This window comes from Arvicola amphibius, chromosome 1 (assembly GCF_903992535.2).
Source record: "Arvicola amphibius chromosome 1, mArvAmp1.2, whole genome shotgun sequence".
NCBI classification, from domain to species: domain Eukaryota; kingdom Metazoa; phylum Chordata; class Mammalia; order Rodentia; family Cricetidae; genus Arvicola; species Arvicola amphibius.
Window position 1 is genome coordinate 197,887,071 of NC_052047.1, and position 17,050 is coordinate 197,904,120.

The 17,050-nt window shown below is 41.5% G+C and overlaps 1 protein-coding gene across 1 annotated transcript in view; it reads left to right on the forward strand.

Annotated features, from left to right (window-relative positions):
• The first annotated feature begins 402 nt into the window (after positions 1 to 402).
• Ccdc172 (coiled-coil domain containing 172) overlaps positions 403 to 17,050 on the forward strand; it is a 54,631-nt gene continuing 37,983 nt past the window's right edge. The window contains exons 1-4 of the mRNA XM_038318145.1: positions 403 to 481; positions 674 to 759; positions 14,750 to 14,866; positions 16,170 to 16,335. Of these exons, the coding sequence (XP_038174073.1) occupies positions 403 to 481; positions 674 to 759; positions 14,750 to 14,866; positions 16,170 to 16,335 (448 nt within the window). The remainder of the gene's footprint in view (positions 482 to 673; positions 760 to 14,749; positions 14,867 to 16,169; positions 16,336 to 17,050) is intronic.

Genomic DNA, 17,050 nt, shown 5'->3' on the forward strand with positions numbered 1-17,050 from the left:
TGGTTCTCGCGAGACCAGCACGAGGCTTCTCCTCCCGGGTCCGGTTCTCGCGAGGCCAGCACGAGGCACACCCGAGGGGAAGCTCCCTGGAGAGGAGCGGGAAGCTTGGCCCCAGCAGAGGCTGCTGCCCTCCCCCTTGGCTTCTCCGGGGCAGCTGCACCCACCACAGAAGCAGGCAAGGCTGGAAACCATCAGGGCATGGCGGAGAAGACAGAGGAGCAAGGCCAAGGCCCTGGCCCTGGCCTCCTCCCTGCCAGCACGGCCTGCGCAGGCGTGGGTGGGTGATGCGGGCAGCCCAGCTGGGCACCGTCCTGGAAGCCTTCTTGCTTGTGTTTTCCAGGATCCTCAGGCTCCGGTATAAAATATTTAAAGACGCACGAAGGATCCGCAGGAGCGGCCGAGATGAGTCTGGAGTCGTTGTTTGAGCACATCATCTTCACTGAGCACCAGGCGGAAGAGAGCCGCAGGGCGCTGCGGGAAGGTCAGGGGCCCTGCCTTGTGGGGCCTTTTGGAGCGGGGTGTCAGGAGCGGAGGAGGGAGGGGAAGTCTAGGAGGGGAGTTTGCAATCTGGAGGGAACGACAGTTGAAAAGTCGCATGCCGACTGCTTCTGAGATGGACACTTGAGACTCAAGGTGCATGTGAGTTAAGATTTTGTGCGTGTGTGTGTTTCAGTGAGATCAGAAATTACCATGTGTCGTGGGAGGATTAAGAAAGCGACAGAGGATCTCAATGAAGAGAAAGTCAAGTTGGAATCCAAGGTATGTATGCGTAGAGCATACTAATTAGTGCTTGAGAAGGTATCTGATCTTGCTTTGGGGAAACTTTCACTGTTTACTTACCCTTCAACCAGGAAACTCGAAAATTATATACTGTAGTTCTGCGTTGTCTAATATTTAAAGTTCTGAATCCGGCGGTATCTTTAGATTTTAATAGGAGGTGGCCCCAACGAAACCAGCCTTAAATAACGAATTCACTGTCCATTTTGTGTGATGGTTAATGTTTATAAGAGAACACAATGTCGTTGAAAGAATAATTGTTCAATAAGTAGTTAGTGCAGCATATAAATTTTAAATGCTAAATAATTTAAGTGTGCTGTGTGGATGTAATGGATTGCGTGTATCCGTCAGTGTGTATTAGCTTTCTGCTTCGCAGTTCACTACCACATTTTTGGACACGCCTCATCTAAAAGTATCCTTTTCTCGCTCGCATTTCTCCTTCTGACGCCTTTGTAAAGTCCTGGGTTTAAAAAAATGGAACCAGAGGAGTCTGCTAGCTTCAGGAAAGATTTTGAACTATGGGTAGAATTTCGTAGTAGGAGAAACCTTTTGGAGCAAAGGGAGGGGCCAGGATCTGCCCCAGGAACATTGAGGGAGGACTCCAGACCCCGGCAGAGCATACAGTGGGAGGAAAGGGTTCTGGATTTGACCAGAGCGGGGCAATAAAAGTGCTTTTAGGGGGCTCTGTGCACCTGATCACGAAGATGGGGACAGATATTGAAGATGGTGAGACCACATGGTGGCCTCACTCTGGGTAGCAGGACACAGACGTCCAAGATAGTGTTCTAACACCTAAAGATTAACTAAGCAAGCAGTGTGCATAGTCTGTTTACATAGTTACTATACTTTTGTCTATAAAAGATTCATTTTCTTACATACTGAATATAAATTTATATGTAAATTAAATATAAATTTGTAAATTATCATTCTAATTTAGCTTACAATTGTGAAGAATTTTAAGTTTTCTGCAAATAATATAATTCTAGAGCCTTCATCCCTCCCAGTGAGTATCCATTCTTCTTTCCCCATCTTGCTCATACATCATAAAGCCCTCCCTGAATAGTTATGTAAAATTCCTTTACCAATCATCAGCACAGACTCATATTTTCAGTCTTTGAGAGGAACATTTTTAGATTTATTTTTCTTATCCACTTTTATTCTCCTTGTGTTTGTTGCTTAGAAAACATTGTATGTGAGTGTGTTCATTACTAAGAGTGTAAGAGTAAGGAAAGAGTTATCTTAATTTCACAAGTAAAATTTGTACATGTTTGTGGGTGTGTGTGTTTTTACATACATTTTATAATGCGCAAATCCAGGTTAATGTGTCTATGCCAACATTTATCTTCTCTTTGTGGTTAAAATATTACATATCTTTGAATCTTTTAGTGTATGTTATTAGCTATAGTCACCCTGCTGTGCAGTAGAATACCTGAAAGCATTCCTCCTAACTATGAGTACTGTACCACCCATCAGTCCATCCTTTCCTTCCCCTTCCAACTAGAAGAGACTGTCTTTGAAAACATAATTTGGGAGCTATTATTCACTGAGCCCTTAGCTCTTGTTTTCCCTATAATGAGAGAGAAAGCAGCCCCCAGTGATAGTGCCCAAAGCTGGTGGGATGGGCAAAACGTGGACAGTGTCATGATGTAGCTGTCTTTTCCTAAGCTGGCAAATAGAAGCCAATGAAGAAAAGGGTCACAGAGAGACAGAGAAAGACAGACAGACGTCACCACCTCCACACTTCCTGGTCTTGACTGCTAATAGTGCTCATGTCCTGGGTAAAGACCGCATTCACTCCCTTTAGTTCTGATGGTCAGGCTGAGAGGAGGAACGGTCACTCCACTTTTGTAGGTGAAGAAGCTGAGTGTTGAAATGACTTGTCTGTGACATATAATATAAAACCAGAATAACTACCACAGAAAGACACAGTTGATTAAGGAAAATATAATTCTATTGAAACAGATTCTTGAGCTCATCCTGATCATTCTTTCATAACATGTAGTAGTGAGTCTGACGTTTTGCATCAGGGGCAATATTCTTTAAAGGTCACCGCTATAAGTTTTTGTATAAAGTGCATTTTTTGGGGGGGATTGGTGAAGATACTGTCCTGACAGCAGATAGTAAATATTTTACTTTAAATGTTTTTTCCTTTGTAGTGTTTCTTTTGTAAGGCAAATTATTATTCTTTGTAATACCTTCTTTGTTAGCTACCTGTTTTACCTGATAATAGCAATGTGGTGTTGACATCTACACACACTAAAGAAAATGTTGATTTAATTGTTTGTGCCAGAGAAAACACAGCAAATCTCTAATATTGTCTTAACGCATTCATTGAAATTACTAATTAATATAGGCTCATAAATGTCCATTGCTTTTTAATCAGCTCATATACATTGGTAATAATCCAATTGTATCTTACTAATAAAACTAGCACATGAGGGTCACAGTTCATACAATATTAACTTGTAGTTGAGGTAATTGATTTATAATTAGAGTCAAGATGGTGTGTATGTTTAAAGATTTTAAAGTGGAATTAAGATTATAATGTAAATGAATAATGGGAAGAGCAAAAGTAGTAATCATAAATTGATTCTCTGTTTCTTTTTTAATCAGAGTTAATTATATGTCTGCCAATAACAATGAAAATATATTTACTTGAGTATTTGACTTGGTGCTTATTGACCCATTTATCAAACAGAAGCAGCATGAAGAGAAGTTAGAACATGACTTCACTAGAGCAATATTTTAGCTCTTGTATATTCATATATTCAAAAACTATTTGGGCATTTATTTAGGTAGTTGCATGTGGTCAAAAATATATTCGGAAGTATAATATTCTTTTTTCCCCTAATCTATAGAACCTAGGTAGCATGTAATTAGAACTTGAGTGATAGCATTTGCCTTTCAGGGCTGGACGAATCCTTTAAAATATATGGTTGCAAAAAGTCTCAGGTTGGGCAGCTACAGTATGCCTAGTTAAGCTTAGTATTACCATATTTGCCATATTTAGCTGGATAAATATCTTTTTCTTTTTTAATTTTGTGATTATAATATAAACAACATTTTTACCTCTCCGTTCTCCTCCTAATCATCCTGTGAGCCTCCCTACTTTCCTTCAAAATTATGGCCTACTCTTTTATTGCATGCTTGTGTGTGTATGTATGTAACCTGCTTGGTCTCAATGTAGGTATGCAGAAACACTTTAAGAATAATAAAATAGCCGGGCAGTGGTGGCGCACACCTTTAATCCCAGCACTTGGGAGGCAGAGGCAGGCAGATCTCTGAGTTCGAGGCCAGCCTGGTCTACAAGAGCTAGTTCCAGGACAGGCTCTAGAAACTACAGGGAAACCCTGTCTCGAAAAAAACCAAAAAAAAAGGATAATAAAATAATGTTTAATGAATTCTAAAGAAAATATATTAGAATGAAGTAATAAAATGGCTCCAATTATGTTTTTATATGTAAATGTAGACATTCTGCCATCTAATTGGTAAGGTCAGTCACTCTCTCAGAACTTGATATTAAAGACCAGTGGTTGTTAACTCCGGTTATTTTTTTCTGGTGGTAGAGACTCTCTCAGAACTTGAGAAGTCATCTTTTGGTACTGAATTATTAAATCAGGGAAAGAATAAAACCATAAATTATTATATATTATATATAAGTTATTATCAATTTATAGTATTAAAACAGAAGGTTTTAGTTGAGGTGATTTGTTTTAAAAACTGTGTATTAAAGAAAATGTTTTATCTTATACTGCTTATACTTAATTTTTTAATTGATAAAAGTTTACTTAAAGACATAGATAAAAGAAGATTCGTGTTAGCTCATTGCACAGCAGAGATTCTGCTGAAAGAACATTAGGGTATTGCTGGTTCGTGTAACAGGAGATTCATGACTTTCTCAACTGTCCTTGCGTCGGGCCACCAATAGCAACAACCTTGCCTTTGTGGGCTCACTGAGCAATAGTTAGTTGTTGTTGTTTCCACATGTGATAGAGGTCCGAAAGGGTGTTGCAGACCATTTATTAAAGCTCAAGTATTAGCTTGTTCTGCTTGTGTTGTCACCGTCCTCTGTTCCATGCATCCTTACAGAGCACTGTTCCGGTCCTCAGCAGTGTTCCTGAAGCTTGGAGGGAGAAGGATGGAAACCAGTAGGTGCTGCTCTGCCGTGCAGCCCAGTGTTAAGGGTTTTACGAGGAAAGTCCTCAAACATTTCAACCTGCAGCGCAAGGGTCAGAATTTAATATTCAGCATTGGTAGGGGAGTCTGGGGTTTTGTTTGATTTAATAGATAGGATCTCAATCTATATCTGGGGCTGGTCTTTAAATCTGCATCTATCCTAGGCTGTCCTTGAGCCCTTGGTGATCCATGGTATAGGAGGTTCTTCTGTCCATGTGTTGCTTTCATTTATGAATAAAGAAACTGCCTTGGCCAGTTGCTAGGGCAGAACATAGGTAGGCAGGGAAGACAACTGAATGCTTGGAGGAGGAAGGACTGAGTCAGCGAGATGCCATGGTCCCACTGCCAAGAGATAAACATGCTGAGACTTTGCTGGTAGGCCAGGACCGCGTGGTGATACACAGATTAATAGAAGTGGCTTAAACTAATATGTAAGAGCCAGTAAGAAGTTAGAGCTAATGGGCCAAGCAGTGATTTAATTAATACAGTTTCTATGTGATTATTTTGGTTCTGGGCACCTGGGACAAACAAGCGGCCTTCCGGTTACAAACTGGCTTATCTCTGACATGGATCCTCTGCTTGAGACAGACACCAGTTAGAATCTTTGCAGGTAAGCCACTGCCACGTGGTGATACGCAAATTCATAGAAATGGGTGAAGTTAATATAAGAGTTAGCCAATAAGAAGCCAGGGCTAATGGGCCAAGCAGTGTTTTAATTAATACAGTTTCTGTGTGATTATTTCGGGGCTAAGTGGCCGGGCGGCTGGGAACCAGCAAGCAGGCCCTCCTAGATCCACTGTCTCAGCCCCTTGTTCCATATGGTCTCTTAGCTAAGGATGAATCACTCTATGTGAATACCTTTAAAGCCTTTCAGGATATAAAGTGGACTTTTTTTTGAATAAAGATTAGTGGTAGTTTGGGATACCTGGAGAAAGCCCCAAAATGGGGCCAAAGACAAACTAGGTTCCTATTACAGGAATATAGCTTCTCAATCCCAGGTGTCTTGTGTTAGTATAACATTGCTGGTGGGAGTGAAAATTGATGCAGCCCCTTTGGATATCAGTATGGCGATTTCTCAGAAAAGTAGGAAACAACCTTCCTCAAGATCCAGCAATACCACTTTTGGGTATATATCCAAAGGATGTTCAATTGTACCACAAGGACATGTGCTCAACTAAGTTCATAGCAGCATTGCTTGTCATAGCCAGAACCTGCAAACAACTTAAATGCCCCTCAACCGAAGAATGGATAAGGAAATGTGGTCCATTTATGCAGTGTATTACTCCAGAGCAGGAAAAAACAAAACAGAACAATGACATCTTGAACTTCGCGGGCAAATGGATGGATCTAGAAAACATCATACTGAGTGAGGTAACCCAGGCCTCGAAAGACAATTATCATATGTACTCACTCATAAGTGACTTTTAGACATATGGCAAAGAAAAACCAGCCTACAATTCACAATCCCAGAGAACCTAGACAACAATGAGGAACCTAAGAGAGACTTACATAGATCTAAATACATGGGACTTTGAAAAAGACAAGATCTTCTGAGTAAATTGAGAGCATGGAAATCATGGAAGACAGACGGGTAGGGGAAGGGAAGGGAGCAGAGAAGAAATATATAGCTTAATAAAATCATTAAAAAAATAAAGAATAATTTGAAAATAATTCATCTACAAAACATAAAATGCTAAAAAGCAACCCACAGAAGCTATGTAAGTGCAAGAGCACCAAATATACGGAGCACAAGTCTGTCCTGTGAGGGTATGTAAATATAGCTAACGTATAATGACATTCATGGGATGATAAATAGCACATCAAGACAGTGATTGTCCCTGTTAGGGGTGGCAGATAGCTGTAATCAGGGAAGGGTGTACAGGGCACTTAAGCTTTTGTGATGACCTTTTTTCTTAAGACGAGGGTGGGAACACAGCTGCTAGGTCACTTTACAAAAAAATACATTCTTTAGTTAGAAAGCAGTGATTTATAATCTTTTCATAAGGTTGTGCTGTAGTCATTGATTGTAGAACATTTTCATCTCCCCAGAAAGAAGCACTGCATCTGTTAGCAGCTACTGCACAGTCCCTAAGCGCCTAAGGCTCCAGCCCCACGTCCTAGGCCATCCACCTCTGCTGCCTGTGGACATGCTGTACAGGTGCAGGTGCACAGCAGTAACATTTTGTGACTTACCTGGATCTTTTACAGTATTTCTAGACTCATCCATGCTGTAGCACAATAAATGATATTCATTTCCCTTTTGTGGGTGAATAATGGTCCTTACGTCCACACACTATTTTGTGTGTTTATCAGTGACCATTCAGATTATTTAGTTGTTTTGAATAACATTGCCATGAATATTTGTTCACAAGTATTTGAGTAAACATATATTTTCAAATCTTTTGAGTACTCCATCTAGGAGTGGAATTGGTAGGTCATACGGGACCTTTGGATTGTTTTCTATTTGATATTTTTTCTTCAGGAAATGTGAGATGGTTTTCACATCAACTACACACGTTTGCATCTATTCCAGTGTGTACGAGGGCCCCAGTGTGTACGAGGGCCCAGTGTGTACGAGGGCCCCAGTGTGTACGAGGGCTCCAGTGTGTACGAGGGCTCCATGTCTCTGTCCCTGTCAACACTTAACACTTTCTACTTCACCGGGTTTAAACCTGTATTCCTGCATGTACAGTGTGGTGCTTTATTGTGGATTATATTTTTGATTCCTAAATGACACTGACTGAAGACCCTTCTAGGTGCTTGTTAACTATTTGGAATACTCATTCTTGGCATGGGCTCCTGATAAATATCATATATATTTATGATATATAGAGTACGTGATAAATGCTTGTGACTGGTTCTTCTGTGAGTAGGCCTGGCCTCTATAACGTCACATCTTCTTTTCATGGTCACAGAACTAAAATTATTGCCTTCAGATTAAAGAAAATAACATATATGGCATTTATTGGACTTCTTCTTAGTGCTGTCTTCATGACTTGGAAAAATCCAAAGAATATTTAGAATAACAGTTTAAATCAGACTATAACAACATGCACATTAGCTTATGAAAAGTTGCCCCTTCTGCTTTTGGAAAGCATCTGACCAGCACAGTGCGGCTTGCTCGAGGCCGAGCTGCTTCTAGCAGTGTCAGCTGCAGGAAGTGACTCTCATTACTTGGATCAAATGATAATCTAAAATGCTCTTGTCACTTCAGTTTCTGAGTTGTGTAGGGAAGTTTCTGAGGCATGCAGGCAGCAAGAACAGTGACGAGCAGCAGATGTCACGTTGTCAAACACAGACCCAGTCACCAGACAAGCCCCTCAGTGCCCAGGGGAATGGAAGGGGAGGAAGAAACAGAACTAACAAGGTGGTGGTACCGTCCCAAGTTCAACATCTCAAAAACAGCACATTTTCTGACACAGCTTGGCCATTTGAGTCTAGAATGCACCATTAAGGCTTTATGCAGATATTTTTATTTTCAGTCAGAAGATAGACAGAGATGAGAAAGAGAAACTTGTATTCCTGGCATTAGGAACTTCTCACTCCTTTCGTTATATTTGCAAGCAGTCTTGAGAGCATGGGCAATTTAGAAGACAGAGTTAATCATTTCTTTAGTCTTATATTTTTTATTTACTTTAAATGACTCAAGCTGTCATGGGAATGTTGGTGCCTTAGCTCAAACTACTATGTTTGGGAATATTTCTTAGTGCAATTTGTATTTTAAAATGTCTTCCCATCAGATCCCTCCCTGGCTGTTACCTTGTAGTAAAGCAGAGCTAAGGAGTCTCCCAGGCAGTTAGTTAGTTATTCAGGCATCTGTACTGGCCTGCCCTTAGAGGCTCTGACAGGCTGCAGCCACTAAGTGCACCTCTGATGTGGGATTCCCCTCTGTGTACTTTGAATATGTTTTGTTATCATTGGTTAATAAAGGAACTGCTTTGGACCTATGGCAGCACAGAATAGAGCAAGGAGGAAATTCCAAGCAGAGATAAAGGAGAAAAGAAGACAGAATCAGAAAGATGTCATGTACCTGCTGAAGGAGAAAGATGCCTGCCCCAGAAACCTTACCCGTAAAGCACGAGCCTTGTGGTAAAATATAAAATAATAGGAATGGGTTACTTTAAAATGTAAGAGTTAGTTAATAAGATGCCTGAGCTGATAGGCTGAGCAGTATTTTAATTAATATATCTTCTGTGTGATTATTTAGGGCCTGGGTGCCGGGAAACAAATGAGCAGTCTCCACTTATGCACCTCCTGTGCACATTGCCACTTTTCCTTACAAGAGGTGGGCCTTGCTCACCTCCCATCTTTTTCTCTCTGTCTCTGTCTCTCTCTCCCTCTAGCTCTCTTGCTCCTGTGTTTTGTTTTGTTTTGTTTAAATTACAACATTGGTTCCCTGACCAGGAAAGGCTCTCCTGGCACTTCCTCCTGCCCACCAGCAGTCTGAAGTGCATTGGAACCCAGAAGCCTGGTCCGCATATGACAGTTTCATTTCTCTGGATTACTGAGTCCTTCCATTCAACACTGGCATGATTGGTGAGCCCCTCCGCCTTCCCCACCTCTGGCTATTTCCCATGAGTGAAGACTAGTCTCTCCAGCATGGTGTCTTACCTTTTGGCCTCGTTAAGCCTCGTGACCAGGCAACCACGGCTCTCTCGGGATCAGAGCACTTGGCCCCTGCCCTTTGCAGGATGACTCACTAGGAGACCCCTGCCTGTCTTGTTTCTTGGACCCTCAAGTCCTTCGGGCTCTGCCCTTTGCCCCCTGCTCCTTGACTGACAAATCACCAAGCTGCTTGTGTCTTTCTCATTCTATCCCCGCTTGATAAAAGCCATTGGATCTTGTTCTGCCTCACTCATGGGGAATGAGCCTACCAAAAATCTGCTTCCTGGCACTTTATATCCTGATATTTTATGGAGCCTCTGCAGCATCCTGCCAGCGATCCTGATAGATGGGAGGAGGTGTCACCCTTCCACTCTTCCGCTTTCTCCTCCCCCAGTAAGCCTCCTACACAAACTCTGTTGCATGCGGCATGTTGGCTTAGTGGCAGAGCCCGCTGAAAGGTAATCACTTCATACAGGGCCTCTATCCACCTGCTCCACCCTCAACAGAGCCCTCTTCCACCTGCAGCAAATCTGCCTTCTCATTCACCAGCGACTTCGCCTTTCATTCTGTATTGACAGTTGGGTCTCTGGTAGGGCCACCCGCCTCAGACCATTGCCCTGGATGTGAGGTTTCATTTCTTCAGCCCAGTCCTCACTTTGCCTTCTGGCTTTTCTTGAAGTTCTGGTACCAGGTGACTGTGTCTACCTTGTGCTAAGATCCCTTGGCCCCTGCTCTGTGTTTGAATCACTGAGTAGCCTGTGCTATCTCAAATTGACCCTCTCTGAATTCCTGGGATGTTAGGAATTGCAGACCCTTGGATCTTCTCTGCCTCACTCATGGGGACTGTGTCATTGTTTATACCTCCTTGCTCCCATTAGGATGTTGTTTTGGACCCACTGACCATTCTAATCACCCATTGTTGCGGGACTACCAGCTGTTGGCAGATCTGGAGGCACAAGACGACCAAACATGTCCAAGTGATGCTGTGGTGATGGGAAAAGGATCAGGTGCCTTAAGCCTTAGGGAGTCAACTTGGCTCCACCTCAAACAGCATTTTGCCAGGTCCAGGAGGTGCCTGATGTTTCCACAGATCCTGGGCAGTAAAGTGAAATAGCTAGATACCCCAGGATTTGGCCAGCACCTCAGCTTTCTCAGGTCCCCCAAAGATTACGATAACCCCAGGCCAGCATGAAGCACTCTCAAGAACATGGCATCCTCATCCCCACCTCATCTGCTATCAGGTCTGTCAGGTCAAGGCATCTTATGCTTGCATTGTGCTTGCGCTGTGCATGTATTCTGCGTGGTGTTGATATCCGGGTCCCAACAGAGATTCTGCTCTCAACAGCCAACAGAACACCTTGGAAATTCTTGTTTTAAAAGTCCAGGTATCAGTAAATCGAACAGATTGTTCACCACCTTGTCTTACAAACATCACCATGTACAGGTGAAGGAGAGACAGATTTCTAAATGAGTTTTTTTTTTTTTTTGGTCATGGTCCCACTACTAGATTGGAAGCTTCAATGGAAGCGAATGTGTTACTTCCTGACCCTTCCTTCTCCTTGTTCTCTTGTCTTTAACAACCACATGCTGCTTCATCAGTGCCTTTTCCATGTATCTCCAATGACAACATTCAGAATTCTCTGATCCCAAAACTAATCAGCTATTGTTACAGGACTCCCAACTGATAAGCACAGACCTGGAGGTGCAAGACTACCAAACAACACCCCAGAGGTATTCAAGTCCCCCCAGACTCAGAAAAGAGACTCACAGAGCAGATTTTAATGTAACTCTTAACTGTTCCTTTACTTAAAAGGTACCAACTCTATGATAACTGCCCTCAGTAATCAACCACCTGTGTTTCAGGTGATGCTGTGGTGATGGGAGAGGATCAGGAGCTTTAATCCCTAGTAACTCAACTTGGATCCACCTTGAACAGCATTTTGCCAGGTCCAGATAGTGCCTGACAGTTCCACAGAGACTGAACAGTGAAGTGAAACAACCAGATACCCCAGGACTTGGCCAGCACCCCAACTTTCTTAGGTTCCCCCAAAGATTGCAACACCCCCAGGTTAGCATATAGCATGGCATCCCCATCCCCACCTCACCTGGTACAATTTCTAACTCCTCACCTCATAAAAAAACAAAAAGGAGGAATTTTAGTATCCAGGCATCTGTACTTGCTTGCCCTTGGGGTCTTGATAGAGGACGTATCCTCAGCTGCAGCCACTAAGAGCACCTCCTGTGTACATTCACTACTTTCTATTTAAAAAGTAGGGCCTTGCTCACTTCTCCATCCCTCTCTGTCTCTGTCTCTCTTTCCCCTGGCATTTTAAAAATTTACAGCAGCTAGTGATTCTGCGAGTGGCCTCTGATTTTGATGCTCAGTGTAGTCAGGGTTATATTAGAAGAGCCACTAAAATTGTCCCATCAGTGGCCTGGTGTTTAAGCGCACAGTCTTGGAAGGCAGCTTAAGAAAGTAATTTGGATAATGGAAAGAGCAGGAAGAATTATTCCCTGCTTTCTGGGGAGAGGCCATGAGAACTATTGCTTCTAAAAACAAAGCTCATGATGATGGTTGTGGAGAGCAGAGGACAACTTGGTGCAGTTGATTCTCTCCTCCTACTCTGTGAGTACTCGGAATCCATGTCAACAGCAAAATTAGAAGCCAAGAATCTCCATTCTAAAGGACATACTATTTGAAGTGCCTTGGTACATTAAAGCAGAGCTTACCAGCCCATGATCTGCAGGCTGCATGCATACCATTCTGGAGTACTTAGTGAAAACAAGAAATTCATTTGCAATTTTTATTTACTTATTTAGTCTTGCTTTTTTTTGTTTTTGTTTTTTTGTTTTTTTTTTTTGTTTTTGTTTTTGTTTTTTTGAGACAGGGTTTCTCTAGTTTTGGCGCCTGTCCTGGAAGTAACTCTTGTAGACCAGGTTGGCCTTGAACTCACAGAGATCTGCCTGCCTCTGACTTCCGAGTGCTGGGATTAAAGGTGTGCACCATTACCGCCTGGCCACAATTTTTATTTATTTTGGTAACTCAGTTGTACAGTGTTCAGACGTGATTTCTGTATGGGATACTATAGTGTCATAGTGTGTCTGAAGCATTTGTGTGTTTCCCTGGCGACTGTTCACAGTGAGGTTCTGTGTCCTGGACACAGGGGAACTTAGTATTTGGTGATTTTCCTAATTGTCTCTAGAACTCCTGTACATTAACTGTTACTGCTGGGTTGCTGACATCCTTCTTATTATCAAAATTACCTTGAAATAGCTTTAGCATTTCCATTTTAATGTCATGGTTTAGCACAAAGGATATAGGAAGGCCTGAATTTTAGCCCCACACTTGCCCCTAATTAATTATATATCCTTTATAAATCTTAAACTTGTTGACCTTATTTTATTGTCATCTGTATAACAATCATGAAGTAGCTGAAGTGTCATGTTCTTACACTAAACAGTGAGAAGTCATGATCCTCCCTTGTCTTCCCTGTTGAGCTGTATGTGGTCCTGAAGTCGGGGACACATTTTCTGTTCTGCATTGCAGACACAGACACCTTCTCACTGTGACCTTCATTCCTCTAGTCATGCAAATTATGCCTCCACCTTTCTCTGTTGGCGTCTTTCTTAAAATACGGATGATGGAAACTGCACCTAGGACTGTCGGTTGGGGCAGCTGTGCTGTGGTCTTGTATAAATGGAGATCATTTCTATTTCACTGCAGCTATTTTTTTCAAAATGCCAGTATTCCTAGGACTTAGTGGCTGTAATATTTCAAAATGTCTTTGAAGCCAACCCTTTGCCTCTGGAAGAGACTGTTCCAGGCTCTTTACTATTCAATATCTTCTGGGACAGAGATTTCACAACCTGTCTCTCACCTTGAGGAAGTTCTTATAACTAATATAAATCTTGCTTTCTGCAATTTCAGTTGAATTTGTATCATTTTTCTCTGTAGAGATGTGAATAGCCCCAAACTGGAGGTGATACATTCTCATGAGGGCCGGGACCAAACACTGTAGAAAAATTGTTTTCAGCATCTGTTTCTCTTATTTTCATTCTTATATTCAATTCATGTCTCAGAAGGTGGTGTTTTAAAAGTGCAAATGAAACAATAGTTTCTACCTAATATCAGTGCTTATGAAATCATTTAATCTTTGAAATAAAATGGGGGATGAAAATTTAAAAGTGAGTTCTTGTGGGGAAAAAGAGGGAAGTGTTTGTCTCTGATTCTGTTTGTAAGAAATCTCTTGGCCAGGCAGTGGTGGCGCATGCCTTTAATTCCAGACCTTGGGAGGCAGAGGCAGGAAGATTTCTGTGTTAGCTTGGTGTACAAAATGAGTTTCAGGACTGCCAGCGCTGTTTGCAGAGAAACCTTATCTCAAAAAAAAAAATCCAGAGGGGGGAGAGGGGGGGAGAGAGAGAGGGAAAAGGGAGAGAGGAGAGAGAGGGGGAGAGAGAGGAGAGAGAAAAGAGAGAGATGAGAGAGAGAGAGAGAGAGAATTTTTTGGCTGAATGCCTAGAGGAGGCTGGGATGGATCTCACTCTGTTGGCCTCAGCAACCTGCCAGTGCAAACACTACTATCCACCTGCTGCAGTCTCTGAAAATTAGACCCCCCAGAGTAAATAAGTAAAATTAGAAGACTGAATTCTCAAAATACGTTTGGAATATTTAACCAACCTTATGTCTTTTTTCATATAGCTATAGTCACAAGACTGGGTTTGAGCTGTAGATTTTATCCCATCTTTTAGTGATCATATTAAGTGATTGATTCATTATAAGTTGTGAGACAGGGCTGGGTAGATGGCTCAGCCATTAAAGACTAGGCTCACAACCAAAATATAAATTGTGAGACAAGAAGCCTGTTCCTTGGAGCAAGCTGTCCAGAAGCGGATTCCAGTGCGTACGGTCAGACGGTCTCAGTACTCATCTGTGAGTTCTGCTGAATGTGGTGAGAAAACATAATGAGCCATGCCCATAAGGAGCCCGTGGTCCTGCTGGGGAAGGACACTGTAAACTCGCTGCTATGAGTCACCTTTAACAGTGCGTACAGGAAGGCTTTGAATAGAAATTTAATTTTCCTTCTTAAAGATATTACAGAAAATGTTACATTTGCAGACCTGTTCAGGTAACTGAGCCCCTAAAATTTGAATTCATTTGCTTTATTCTGATTTCTGTATTTTCCTTTTGAAGGTTCAGCAGTTTTCTGAAAAATCATTCCTCTTAGAGCTTTTGAAAACCCATGAAAATGCGTTAGAGAGACAGCACAGTGAAATTATGGACCAAAGGGATACCCTGCTCCAAGCCTTCGTAAGTCTCAAGCCACCTAGAAACATTGAAGTCAATAACTGTGTCAAAGGCATCTAAATATATACATCTTTCCTTTGAGAAAATTATCTGTATGCATATCATCTGACAGTACTGTTCAATTAAAAATATCAAGTTCTGTTTGAAATTGACTGGGAGAGTAGCACAGTTTGGAAGAGCTGTGCTGGCAAGGATATAATACAGGAATTATTTACAGTTGTAATGTGCCTAAAAGAAAGAATACCACTGCTCTGAATTACTCTGGTGTTGAGGCCCAGTTGTAATCATCTTGAAAAACAGGTTTATACTTTTAGGCATATTTATGGGTGTGGGTGAAAAATATTGTTTATCTTTTTATCTTCAGTCAAAGCCAACATGCTGAGCAGTAGTTATGAGTATAGGCCAGTTTGGAGATGTGACTAGTCATAAGCTGACCTTTCAGAGTAATATAATTGGGCCAGCAAGAGGGTTCAGTGGGCAAAGGGGCTTCCCACCAAGTCTGATGACCTTTTAATCCCTGTAACCAGCATGGTTGAAGGAGAAACCTGATCCCTGCAAGTTGTGCTCTGCCCTCCACATGTGTGCCACAGAATATGCATGCCCACACTCATACACATACATATGTACACACAATGAATAGATAAGTGGAAAATTACATAAGACATATGTAAGAACAACAATATAGTTCATGACACGACCAGCTTCTAAAAGTTATTCCACATAGTTGGTGCTTCAGCCAAAAAATAAAAATACAAAGGACTAATGTTTCTAATGCTGTTAGGAAATTAGATTTTTGCACTGTCCAAAGGCTTAAATTCCTATTTTTGTGCCCTGTGGATGTTTGATTTACAACATAAAAGCTAATTTGAACTAACTTTGAGATGATTGCATAATTTGCCTTCAGATAATCAGTTTTTTTCCTATAAAGCAGCATTGTTCCTTTGAGTAAAGGTTGTAATTTTCACATTTCACTATTACTCCTTCACCTGATTGTACATTATATTGACAAAGTAGCATGTATGATTGTAAAGTGAATTCACAGACACAAGCACAATGATAAATGTCAGCATTTCTACTTCACTAATTCCCCCAAATCTGCAGGGATAAAACTTTCACATGGAAGATATTGTATGACAGCCTCCGTCTTTAAACACGTGTACTTGGTCATCACAGCCTGTTTTTGGTGATGCAGAAAACAGAGCTGATGATGATACTTTGGCTTGTAACTCCATATTGTTGTACTTTAAATCACTGAAGAATAGTGCAACTAGTGTGTATATTTTGGTAACTTATTTCTGCTTTTCAGGAGGCCACGAAGAAAAAAGCAACAGAGGAAGAGGAAAAATTTATTAAGGAAATTACAGACTTCAATGATGAGTATGAAATAACTAAGAAAAAAGATATTTTGATGAAAGAAAATATCAAGATGGAAATTGCTGACTTGGAAAAGCAAGCAAATGTTTTGAGAGGAGGTATGGATACAGGCACCTCCCTTGTCTGTTGTTAATGAATGTGCGGTGTTTGCTTGTTCCCTGGTCTGTTTGTGAGACAAGGTCTCACAATACAACACAAACTGGCTTAGAACTTAATGTGTAGCCCAGGCTGACCTCAGACTCGATGTGATACTGTCTCAGTTCTCCAAGTGCTGAGGTTTACAAGTGTGCACCACCATGCCCATTTACAATGAGTCATTTTGAATGAATGTGTTTTTCAGAAGGTCTCTGTATTAAGGTAAATTCCATCATTGCATAGTTAACTCTTATAATTAGTGAATGTATGTATACAGCCATGGTCAATATATATTTCAAATCCTTCAGAAGTCCATTGTGAACTGAGCATTTGGTCATCTGTCTGATGTGAATGTCTCTGGGTCCCAGGGATATATAATGTAAAGGTGTAAGAAACAGGTGTGTACGCCATGTGATGGGTTAGATCTGCCCAGGGACATATAATGTAAAGGTGTAAGAAACAGGTGTGTACGCCATGTGATGGGTTAGAACTGCCCAGGGATATATAATGTAAAGGTGTAAGAAACAGGTGTGTACACCATGTGATGGTTTAGAACTGCCCAGGGACATATAATGTAAAGGTGTAAGAAACAGGTGTGTACACCATGTGATGGGTTAGAACTGCCCAGGGATATATAATGTAAAGGTGTAAGAAACAGGTGTGTACACCATGTGATGG